This window comes from Numida meleagris, chromosome 5 (assembly GCF_002078875.1).
Source record: "Numida meleagris isolate 19003 breed g44 Domestic line chromosome 5, NumMel1.0, whole genome shotgun sequence".
Classification (NCBI taxonomy): Eukaryota; Metazoa; Chordata; class Aves; order Galliformes; family Numididae; genus Numida; species Numida meleagris.
In genome coordinates, this window is record NC_034413.1 from 1,460,936 (window position 1) to 1,473,751 (window position 12,816).

A 12,816-nucleotide genomic window follows, 5' to 3' on the forward strand; every position below is an offset into this window, starting at 1 on the left:
TCGATCACACGCAGTAAAACACTAGTAGTAAAGGAACGCGTTGTCCAACAGGCAAAGAAACAGTTATTGTAATAAAGAATCAAAGGTGAAGAATGCGGTCTCCAAAAATTAGAAAGCCCCCACAATTAACATCCAGCCATTATTAGTTTCAGTTTTAAGAAGTCTCACACAAAGGAAAACAAGAAATATGCAGTTGTCTGGATTTCACACGAGCGTTTAGCAGCTCAAAAAAATAAGTCAATATATTAGACAACATTTTACAATCTACTTTTTTTATTAATAAAGTACTGACTGAGTACGTGTGCAGATATGCATTTGTAATAAGAGGTTATACTTCGAGGCATTGAAGAAATACAAAAATTAGCAAATAAAGACAGCACCTGATACATGTGTGTATTTATCCATACAAAATACTCGAGTGCACTACGGCTCCAGGGTTCAGCTGCGTATGTAAATGCATGGTAACTATTCTAATACGAGAGATTTCCTTATTTAACAAAATGAGGCTTGTATCTGGTTAATCAGAATTGAAAATGGACAAAAAAAACGAGAAAATCTAGCAAAAGAATGGCTTTAATATAAGGTAACATTTTAAATGTTATCACCTGAACCCACAAAATTCTCAGTCTGTTCCTTCTTGCTCTCACTGCGGAGCTGAAGTCAGGACCAGCTAAATAAAAGGTAATGCAACTAGGCATAACACAATAAAAGATATTACCTTCACAATGCATTATTGCTGCCAATTATAAGAATCACTTCAACTTAATTTCAAAGGCACAATCACCCTCAACTGTAACAGTCTCTTTTTTAAATTTCAAACAGTATTACATTAAGGCAATAACTCACCTTCCAGCTATAATATCAGTCTCCCTTATTGCAAAAATACATTTCATAAATACTTCTCATCGACAAGTCAAGCTAATTCAGGTTAATTTTATTGTATTTTGGTGCTATCTCACATTTGTGTGCAATTACCTTTATCATTTTATTGCCGTGCCAGAAAGTAATCAGAACAATTATTTGAAAAAAGGAGGTGTATAAATTCTAAATCACACTTGCTGGCATTTTTGATAAAATAGCAGCTTTATCTCCGAAAGTGGCAGGGACATCGGATAAATCATGCATCAGTCAAGTGTAGCTGACCCCCAAGTGCATTGCACAATATCAGGAGTGCTTCAAAAGAAACTTTCCTACATAATCCATCATTCTCTATAATACCAAAACAGCTGTACCTGAAGAGCGGGAGCTAGAGAATAATAACAGAATAAATCTAGGCAATATGAACAAAACCATTAATAGTGCTCCTTTTTAAGCTAAAGGAGAGCCAGGAATCTGAATTGTGCTCACAAAAAGAATTTCATTGAAATTTTTTCAAGTGAGTAGAACGGCTTTAAGCATAAATGGAACAGCGGTCTGCGTGTTAAGAATCCACTAAAAATACAAATGCACGTGCAGAAAAAATAGCTACACATAAAAGACACGTCAGAAAGACTCACACAGAAATAGAGGATCACAGCCTTGTCATACAAAGCCTGAATTTTGCCATCGTTACCCATCCGAGTTTGCTTGAGCACCCGTGTTTTGCTATATTGAGCGCAGAGAACAAAGCAGTACGTTCAGTAAAAATAAACTGTTTACTAAGTTTAAATTCAATACCTGCAACATATCCAGAGGACAGGACTATATTTAGAATTACATCTCCTCGAATAGAACAAAATGCCGCACTGCCATGAGAACACCACGAAACCAAAAAGTTCCAAAGCAAACACCTTCCTAACGTAAGCTCACGCACACAGAATCACCGAGGCTGGAAAAGAGCTCCAAGATCACTTGGACCAACCGTCCACCTCCCACCAATATCTCCCCACATCGCTGGGGCCGCACGGCAGCCTCCCCAGAACCGCTCAGCACGTTACATCGGTGACGACTGACCGCTGCGAAACGCGTGAGCCAGGCACAGCTTGTGCCACACAGGCACACATTGCGCGGCCGTGCTTCCTGTAAAACTGATCATAAATATGGGGATTCTAAAGAATCGTGAGCAACACTCCATTCCTACGCATTCAGAAGGGTGTGGGGAATGGTAGCAGGGAGCTGGGGAGCCCTGGCCGTGCCTGCACAACTCCCTGCAGCCCTCTGCTCCCCACGGAGCATGGGGCTGAGAGTTCACTTTTTGCCTCAGACCTTCTGCCTTCCCACATATCAAAAAGGGAAAGCTCCCCCAACAGCTAACACTGTACCTCGCGACTTGAAGTGAGAGTAGGAGAAATGAAAAGGTTAGGTAATAAATTATTATTAGGTAATAAATTATTCGCTTCATGTTGCTTACCGGCTCTGTCACACCCAGCTTCGAATGGGTGGCAGCCAGTGACTATTCCAGAGATGCACGGTGGTTCACAAGATAACCAAACAACAATTATCCAAGGTACCTGCTGCAAGATGCCCCCAACTAACAGATACACAAATACAAGCCCACAGAACATGGGTCAAAGAAAAAAGCGAAACAAGAGTTTATCTTCCAGAGGTTCCTTCCTCAACCATTCAATTTTAAAGAAACAGAAACCATTTTCTTTCAGGGAAAGCAGAAAAAGTCTTCAACAAGTAAGCACATGGCACATGCCAAAATACTGCTTTCCTCAGCTAGTACACACAGCAAATTAAAATCACAAGAGATGCCACTATTAAGACATTTGTAATAGTGACAGAAGTTGCCAGCAGGAACAGTTAGATATGCAAGTTTGATTGTATTAGAAATACTCTCCTGGAGGAGTATTGCTAATGATACAAAAGTAGTTATTTCACAAAAAAATAAGTATTAGTATTTTCAAAGTTCATTTCAATTATTTGAAGACTACAGTTATTGAGTAGAAACATGTCGACGTCTGCCTTTCAGCAGGGAAAGGCATTCTGAATTTCCCAGCAAACAGCACTGCTATCTTGTTTTACTACAAACAAGCATTCCTCTAATCCTTCACTAAGGTTAAGTGTAAAGCCCAAAATTCAGCATGCATCTGTTTTTCAGTAAGCGAGGCATTTATGAGGAAAGGGAAGCAAACAGCTAACTTAGAACAGAAAAGGTAGCGCTGTCCTATCAGTTTATGCTCTGAGGAAGATAGATACGTGCTGAGGAAAGGTCCACTGATGCCTGTTACCAACCATGACAGAGCTACAGAGATTTACAGTGCAGCATCAATCTTGTCAGCTGGATCCTTAATACTGACTGCTGGACACTGGGGAAAAAAACAAACTATGTTACGTGAATTCTTTGTTAATGCCAGACCCCTAACATACACCTACATGCAAGGGTATTTTACAAGAAACTTACTTTTGGAACACGTCTTGATGCCATGGTAGATGAAAGATGTCTGCCTGTAAGAAAAAAATTCTCCGTTAGAGAATTTAATGAGATTATCACAGGAAGCATAGCATGTCAGTATGGTCATTTTTTTTTTTTTAGAACTAACTTTGTATCATTTTCCTTAAGCATGCTCTAATTTTTAGTACAAGTAACACCAAAAGAAAGCTTACTTTTTTATTTGCGTATTCATTTATTTTCGCAAGCAACCAGGAATGCTGATGCTCACTAGGTCATCCCTCGCTCGTTGTGAGGCAAAAATCAACAGCACAACACATTCTTAACAAGCAAATTTTGATCTTTCCAACAAGAATGCCCTCTAAGACCTGCTAGGGACTTAGCAAGTGTTAGTGAAATAAACAACCCTCTGAATTCTAGGGAATTACGTATTTTAAGGAATGAAAGCAAGTGACTTTCATAGTAAGATTCAGGGTTTGAAAGCACAGTTTGCAAAGCACTAAAAAGCGCACAGGAAATGTTAATTTTAATGCTTGGAACTGAAAGACATCTTTTAAATACCATTAACAAAATAGTTCCTCTGCTCTCCCTTTTGAAATACAAGTCAGCACTTATTTCCTCAGCATTTCATTTCTCCCCTTTATTTTCTTTTCAGTGCCATTTGGTTAAAATCACCGTGTCTCTGTGAAGATTTGCTACGAATGTGACATTTTTGAAGCCAAGGAGGCTGTCAGAGCTCAGCCAAAGTCCAAGGGGAGTTCTGCCCTTCAGCCAGGGAACCTGATCCTTAAGGACCCTTCCAACCCAAACCATCCCCTGATCCACGCCTCAGTGCGAGGAGGGAAGCCCAGAGCCCTCCACTGAAGCACCTGCATCTTTGGGAACCTGAATAGGAACAAAGGCTGCACAGAACTGCATCTACACTTCTGCCTCACTTGCACCAAACCTTACATAATCACCATTGAACAGTTAATTGGGCATCACACGCTCCTTGTGCCAAAGCAGCCAGGAGGTCAGAAGGCATCCGATACCAGGGAATGGAGGCTGGGGCCTCAAATTAAACCACCACCAAAAATAAGAGGGAAAGATAACAAAGGCAAGGGGAAAGCTGCAGCCCCACGGACAGATCCACTTCACCTGGGCACATTTAGGAGATGCCTTAATTTTCCACCAGACATATTCAGTTTCTTTTTTTTTTTTTCTTTTGAAGTAGAGATGCTTAGATCCATCTGAAAGTAAGGATAGGAATTCCCGAGCACATATTTTAACATTTTACATGCTGGACAAGCAGGAAAGCTTAAGAGATAACCCAAAAAGCTGAAAATTCCTTGGAAGATGAGCGTAGCAAGGAAGCACAGCTGAGAGCAACACGTTGCAATCCACCAAGCGCCTCTTACCCCACTCATTTATGCACTGACTGCTGTAGTTATTATAAAAAAATCTAAGTAAACATTCCAGCATAAGCTTGAATAAAACTACAGCATCAAAGAGAGCCTCGGAACAAAAATAATCAGTGACTGCGAGGAGAAGATGTCAAAGGTAAGCTTTCTCTCATCTAGTCATCAATCCATGAAAGGTGGGGGAATCCAAACTATCCTTCCCGGCAGGAACGCCAGGCAATGAGCCCTTATTCCGAGCAGAGGAGCCCAGCAGCAGGCAGTCATCTCTGGGACAGCATCATTCAGCAAATGACCCTTTTCAGAACAAATCTGTGGTATTTAGTTGCAGTAAAAGTGTGCTCTGCTTACGAAAGAAGTCCCATCAAATACAAAAAAATAAATAAATGAGACTTCAAGTTTCAAGCAGCAGCTGATTTCTGCGGTGGCAACAGCAGCTTGATCGCTAGTGAGGTTCTACGCAACGCATTGTTTATCTCAAAATCTCCCCATCATCCCATAATGAGGCTCGTGTATTTCAGGTGCAATCCACACAGTCTGAAGGCAAATCCAGATCAGTCACTAAAATCACCTTCAACAGTTTTATGCAACTTCCTTTGACAACTCCTCAATGCAACTGATGACACAGCCTCCCCTACAACTTTATACCACACATGCCTGCAAACAGCACTTCCTACCCGCTGCATCTGAGAACAAAAGCCAACTGTAAGCAAACACAGCTCAGGAGGGACACGGGGCCTGGCAGAGAAACTGGCTGATTTTGAGAATGGACTGCGCCAGGAAGGGTTCCAGGTGTAAGGATCCTTACACAAGGACTTACTGAGCACCCTGCAAGCACCCCGGCTGCACGCTGAGGAGCTGTGCAAAGCAGGAGATGCGCAGGGGAAGCCCCTGGACACGCAGACCTGGGGAGCTGGGCAGCTGAGAAGGACAAATGAAGCAATTAGCTGGGCAGAAGCTGCACGGTGTCCGAGGAGGCCCAGTGATTGATGACTGTTCATGACCCATTTCTGCCCCAGGTGGAGCTCTCCAAGTGTCAGTATGGCTGACAGGTGGCTCGGGCAAACACAGTAAAACCCAAACCACAGGGCCAGAGGAAAGCCTGCAGCTGTGCTGGGGAAAGGCATACAGGACCACTTCTCAGCTTCAGAGGGCTGGGGAGATTCAGTGCATTTCTCCAAAATGGATCTCAACCTTGCAATGAGGCTGCCTTGTTAAAAGATGCCAATACATGCACTAACTCCCTTCCAAATGTAGCTGAAGGTGCCCCGAAGGCTGACAGGATAAGAACTCAGTATCTCTCCTGAATGGCACAGGAATGACTTTTCAGACTCAACCATGATCACAGAATATCCTGAGTTGGAAAGGCCCCACTAGGAGCACGGAGTCCAACTCTGGGCTCCACACAGGACCACCCTCATTCTGGCTCGTGTACCAGAAACTGAGACACCAGAATCACTGAACCTGTCTTAAAGAGTGAGCTCCTACCATCATCCACTTCACCAAAGTGGGTGGATTCCTCCTACACCTGCAGAGATTGGACAAACTGAAGGGACTGAGTCATGAGCAGAAATGGAAAAAGACAAAATCCATCCCCACCCTCAGTGGCTAGCACAGAGATGCCCAGCTGGGACCAAGGAAGCCCATCTCCCACCGAGCTCCTCCTCGGGTGCCCTGGCCATGGATGAGCAGCCAGGCACAGGATGCTCCTGAGGCACGGAGAGCTGAACAAATCCTTCAGCGCCGCATGGGAGCTCCTCTGTAGGAGGACCACCTACAGCACAGGAAGCCAATCTATTGTAGATCTATCCTGCAAGCATCCCAAACCTTGAAACACGTTAACTGAACATAAATGTAGAGAACAGTCAGATCGTATGTCACAGCTCAGACTCTTTAAGGGCCATGAAGAATTCCAGCCAGATTGTGCTGATGGTTTACAACACAAGCCCTTGGGATTTCAGGATTTTTCCTGTTTACTCTCACAGAACTCCAGCCTGAGAAGTACATGCGATGGCAGCACTATGATGAGACCTCTTACATTCATAAGTAGTATTTTTCTTAGTTTATCAACTTCTAAATAATAAAGGAAGATTCTCCTTGAAGGAGAAGTCCTAAGGATCCAGAGAACTTAATACTCTTCGGTTTTGGTACTAAAATTTAAAAGGAGCTAATATATCAAGTCAGTATATGAATAAAATTCCATATGAAAACATTTAAAGTGCATTAGATTTTTGGTCAAGATGAAAGACTGAAAAAAACTCAGGCAATCTATTCTAATTGGGTTCCCATGGTAACTGTACAATTGGGTTTTTCAGTATAACATCCCAAAGGCCCAATGCACACTTGTAAAATATACTTCAAACAGCCTGAATTGTTTTTACATTACAGCACTCCCAGGAAGATCAATTACTATACATCCCCACCCTAACTATTAGTGGCAGGAGATGTTAACACTATTGGCCATATTAACATAAGTCATGTAAAAACACCACGTATCACCATCATTATATAAAACTAATTACACACTTCAGATTCATCAAACACGTTCTGAGTAATAAACCTATACCAGTCTTGTCACGAGATCATGTTTACTGAATGTTCGAAATCCACCCCAAATATATGCCAAACCATTTTGCTTCTTATATTGATTTCAAGGATAAGCAGAATCAATCATTAATAATTACATTATAAGATGACCCACAGGGTTAATCATATTCTTAGAAACTCTGACTATGGAATCAAATATAGATGCACGAAGACACAAGCGCGCAGCATTCAAAACCAAGCTGTATATATTACCAGCAATAAAAAATGAGGTGCATTCACTAGCACATGGCTAATAAATGGGTGAAAATACAATAGCACTATTATTCTACTTTCAAAAAAAAAAAAAAAGAAAAGCATTTATGTGTATTAAGGAAAGTTCCTCTCTGATTGACCACCTTGCCGTGCTCATTCTCAAATTCAATCTCTGGAAATGCAGTGCTGGACATGGGCACAGCTCATCCTTCAACAGCCTGACCCCAGAGCTGAGAAGCAATGATGCCCTGTGCCCACTGCAAGCAGGATTCAAAGCCTCCCAGTTCAGCTATATGTCCAGGAAAAAATAAATAGAAAATAGAAAACCTGAGATCAGTTTGAATAAAGCTAATCTTATTTCTCAGTCAACCAACCAGGAATCCTAGTATTTCACAGACAGAAGGAACATCAGCAAATAACCAGAGGTACGTTCATGCAAGGGATTTCCCTTTTTCTCCCCGCCCTTGGCAGGACATTGTATTTAACCACCCTGAACTTCAGTGGAGCAAGACAAAGGGGAAAAAAAGTTATTTGTGAATTGTTTTTCCAGGGCAGCCGTAACAGTCTCAGAATGTACCACCAACAAAGCTGGCCCGCGGCTCTCCAAGTGGCTGTGCATTCCATGGGTATTTTTAGATGCAGAACGCCCTACCTTGTGATTTTATAAAGTTAAATTGAAAAGTTTTAATCATTTAACGGGGCCTTAAGTTTACTTTAAGTGTTTAATAAAATGTAACTAATTAACAGGCCTTCTGTATGCTCGAATATACAAACAACCCAAAATAATTTCATTGTTTGCATTGTACTGACTCATTTAAAGCCGTCAGATAACTAAAATATTATTGGAATGCTAATTATGCAGCGGCAACACTTACAAGACAGCATTAATACTCGCTCACTGCTAACAAAGAGTAGATTAAAAGCCCATCTCTTCAGCATCCCACCTTCACCAACAGCACACAGCAAGCACATAGTGATTGCTTTACTGGTACACTGTCCTGCCCTGGGTTTCAAGCCTTCCCAGTCAGAAGTGGGGTTTCCAAATGTGAAGGGAAATAGTTAAAGGTCTCAGCGTTCAACCACTTGCCTTCTGAACCCAAACTTAGCATCCTGATTCCAAGACCCATCGTTCAGCTGCACACCACGCAGCGTACACAAGTGATCTGAACTGCCACCTGTTGTTCCTTCTGATGCCACTCGCTCCTGCTCTTGAAGAAGCAGAATTATTCTCTCTGCCTTTGACTCAACACCATAGGTCCTCTATCTATAATAGCAAAATATGCTATTTTGCTCGGAAAGCAGAGAGAAAAATCAAACTTCACATCATTGAAATCCCATTTTCATGAGATTAACCTTAACTGGGATCTATTCAGATGAAAATATTTTCACGTCCTTCAGAACCTCCACAGCGTTGGGCAGAACTTCAGCTGCAGGTTCAAATTTAAGAAGTGATTTGAAAATACATTTGAAATGATTTCTACTACTGAGTACAGCATAACGTAAAGTAGCACATAATCCTGCCACATCAGGTCCAGATGCTTTTGCACTGCTGATACAAAATAATAAATAAGAAAATTCCACGAAAAGAATTAGCAAAAAGCATCAAAATGGTGACACAAAATAACTCAACTCCAAAACCACACAAGCTTTATTGGTCTTCAAATACACTCGACTTTTTATAAACAACAGTCTGGAGCATACAAGTAGGTTATAGTATCAGCACTTTTAAAATTGCATACTGTATTTTGGGAAAATATTCCAGAACTGGCTTGATTTGTTTTTATAGTTGCTGTTTCTCTACCTGTCTGCTGAAATTAATGCTGGCCAAGCACAAGAATGGGAGGGGGGAAAAAAAAAAAAAAAGGAACAGGTTTCTCTCTTGCATCGGGAAGGGTTTGCTCATTACACCTTCATACAAATTAGCAAAGCTGAAGCTCTTGCTAGGACACCTTTGCTTTTTTAATTATGGCATTAATGATAAGGTCTGCAAGAACAGCCAAGACATATGCCGAAACCTGTCACTGCCTCAAAGATTTCAAGCCTCCTAAAATTAAAACTTCACCCTACGTTTTCCCATTAGTTACATTCTCTTCACCAGTCCAGATATCTTATGAACACTCAGTAAACTAGAGAATTGCACAATCCGTCAATAAAGTAAGCGTATTTTGAACTACTGTCCATATGACTCAATTTGTCAGTAAAAACTGCCACCAGCGCTGCGCTTGCAGAAAAATGTCCATAAATGCATTATTGCGACTGGCAGATCGATGTCCATAATAAAAACAAATAGATTTAACAAGTGCTTGCTTTTACGAGTTATGCTATTGGTGCAATGTGCATTCGGCTTCACCCGTCAACTTCGGGGAATGGGTAATACAAGCCAGGTTAGGTACTTGCTGACTTCACCAGTGTTACAAACAGGAAATTATTCCAACGCAGGAAATCTTTAAAGGCGTTAGGCCGAATGCTAACGCCTTCAGGATGTACTTAGAAGTTTCACACGTTCAGAATTTAACATATTGTTCTGTGAAATATAAAATGAGAAGCGTTACACTTATTACAAAAAGCAAGGCTTGCTGGGGAAAATGAATGTTAACTGACGTCAGCTACGTCCCCAGCAGAACAGCTCACTGGGTCCTCAGGTTGATACAAACACCACAAAAAGACCCAGCAACCTAGCACCTGAAGTCTGCTCCCACAAAGTCAATGATTCAGCTCTTACACCACAAATAGCAGAACGGCCACCACAGCAGGAACGAGGTCTCAGCCACCACAAACGAGAATTCCACCCTTTGTATCAGAGATGAAGGCTGGGGCTCACAGCGAAGTTCCGCACTGGTTGCTCAGAACACAGCCAGGCAGAGCAGCTAGCATATCAAGGTTGAATTCATCAGTTGTTCTCATTCCTCCAAGTTCCTACTTGCATGCTGCCGTAGGAAAGAATACTACAAGAACAGTCGTCCACAACTCCAACATATTATCCTTTGGATTTTTTACACGACTGTTCTTTCTAATAACGTTTCCCATCACTGAAGTCAGTTTAAACAGGATTTCTTTGGCACAGCCTTTCCATCTTATCCATGCTTCCCATAACAAACTTAATACCTTTTCTACACAAGCCCTTGAATTAGCCATTCAGGGAAACCCCGATAACCTTCCCAAAGGGCATGAGCTTCTCCTTCAGGCTACCATTCCTTTAGTGATGCCATTAACTGATTCTCCACATACGTTAAGCATTAAGCAGTGGTGACAAGTTAATTACAGAGTTATCAAGAGATAAAGTAGTCACGGTAACACAAGTTGCAATATAACTACAACAGTTTCCTATAGAGCTTCTGTTCAGTTGCTGGTGTAATTGGTGTAATTAACTTGTCATGGATCAGAATGCAGATAGGAATTGCTAAAGCCACCTTGCAAGCTCACATGGGTACATCTTATTTCCTCTGAAGCTCGAGGCCTTGGGTGGAATTGCCCAGTCATGGTACACTTCTGTTTAAAAACAAAGCAAACAAAACTTTTTACTTGGATATCTCCGATTCTGTCACGCAAACTCACTGACCATTCCAAGAAAGCCAACAGCTAGGCAAATTTCTGAGAACCGTGGCTTGTTACAGAGAAGTAGTCTGCATTAGAGGGGCACGTAGGAGCTTTTGCTTCACAGGAAATAAGCTTTAGAAAGCACTGTAGTTGTCAAATGTGTAAAAAGGAACTTAAGATTGCACAGACTGGAGGGGTGGACCTGTTTAAACCCCACTCAAAAATTAACACCTGACGTTAACACCTTGGGTTTAAAACAAAGCATTGCACTACCTACGTTCATGTTCCAGTGCTACAAGCGCTAACACAAAACCCCGAGCGAGGCTGTCCCACTGTCACTAACCCTCCAGGTCTTGGCACAATTGGCAGAAACAAAGGCCCAACCTTCACCTCTGCTCTCTTCCCCACGCAGACGGTGGAGGAACCTTTCCAAACGGGCAACCACGTACAGCAGGCAGGGCACAGCTCGTCCCGGAGCTGAAGGACAGCCCACGTGCACAGCCGGAGGAATCCTAACGGAGGAAGGCTCTCACTGCGCTGTCCCCTACCACGGCTCCACTTCAGCTGCGTGGCCGTGCACGCAGGGGACGACAAAAGGCCCTGGGTGCAGAACAGGGAGGGAGAGCTGCGACAGCGCTGCTCTCCGCCTCAGGGGCCGGGCAGGGCTGCGAGCCCAGAGCCGCACCGTGCCCACCGCGGGACGCAGCCCCCGCCCGGCTCCAGCTCACGCGGAGACCGCCGCTTCTCGGCTGGAGCACGGGTCTGCCCCTCCGCTGAAATGAGCTAGAAACCTCTTGACTAAAATAAGAGCTTTCTCCCCCAAATCCTACAAGTTGCAAGCCCGTGGGTACAGGAAGCAAGCGGCCCTCCTCACTGGCTGCACACGCAACTTACAGAGCAACATAACTTTCAGCGCACACGCGGGAAGCACTTTGCGACCGCTCCCAGCAGCCCGGCCGCGCTCAGAACCCCCGCACCGCCCCCGGCCGCGCTGCCGAGCTCCCCCCGCCCCAACCCGGGCCCGGCCCGCAGCGCGCCGCCCGCCCCGGCTCCTCCTCCTCCCGCCGCCATGCGGCCGCCATCGGCCGGGAGTCGGGGCCCGCACAGCCCGCAGGGACGAGAGAAGAGCGGCGAAGCACCCGCTGCACGCACAGATTGCGGCGGAGCTGCTCGGGGTGGGGAGCGGCCTCACCTGCCTTGCGGCAGCACCGCCTCCCCCCGTCGCGGGGCCTTCCGGGCCCGGCCCGCGTGCTCCCGGCGGCGGGCAGGCCGAGCGCAGCGCAGCGCATTGTGGGCTGGGGGCACAGCGCGGGGCACGTTTGGGCCGGTTCTGTAAACATTCCCCACAAACCCACGGGGGCCAAAAGGAGCTGGCCGGGCATGCTGCGGGCGGCTGGCTGCTTGTTTAGGAGCAGAGCACGGGCTTTGCTGTGCGAGCGATTTCGCAATTTAAAGCATTACCCGCGCCTGTCCTTTGGTTGGAGGCGGGCGGGCACCGAGCTGTCAGCCCGCTCCGCTCAGTGTGCAGAGGGGGATGTTCTGCAAACCCAGCTTCTGAAAGAGGAAAGTAGAGCTTTGTTTCAGGTCACAAAAGTTTGCAAAAAGAAACTTAATTTTCGACCTAAAGATTTTTTTTTTTTCGCTGTCTGAAACTTAGCCTGAGTTACATCAGCAGAATTTTTATAGTGGTGCTGTAAGGCTCAGAAGTTATCACAGAATGGCAAAATGGAGGAATCCACGTGGGAAATAACAGAGCGGTTTTAAAAAGTC

The 12,816-nt window shown here is 44.1% G+C and overlaps 1 protein-coding gene across 8 annotated transcripts in view; it reads right to left on the bottom strand.

The window, feature by feature from the left end:
• Positions 1 to 12,592, bottom strand: part of MGMT (O-6-methylguanine-DNA methyltransferase) — a 173,864-nt gene extending 161,272 nt beyond the window's left edge. For 4 of the 8 annotated variants that reach the window (XR_002439081.1, XR_002439082.1, XM_021397716.1 and 1 more), the window contains exons 1-2: positions 12,239 to 12,572; positions 3,326 to 3,369 (exon numbers count right to left, since the gene is read on the bottom strand). Coding sequence is in view for 6 of the 8 variants with exons in the window: in XM_021397716.1 (XP_021253391.1) it covers positions 3,326 to 3,369; positions 12,239 to 12,428 (234 nt within the window). In the remaining 2 variants the exon portion in view is untranslated. Of the gene's footprint in view, positions 1 to 3,325; positions 3,370 to 12,238 lie in introns of all 8 variants that reach the window. The other 4 variants (XM_021397717.1, XM_021397715.1, XM_021397718.1 and 1 more) reach the window with 4 other exon arrangements.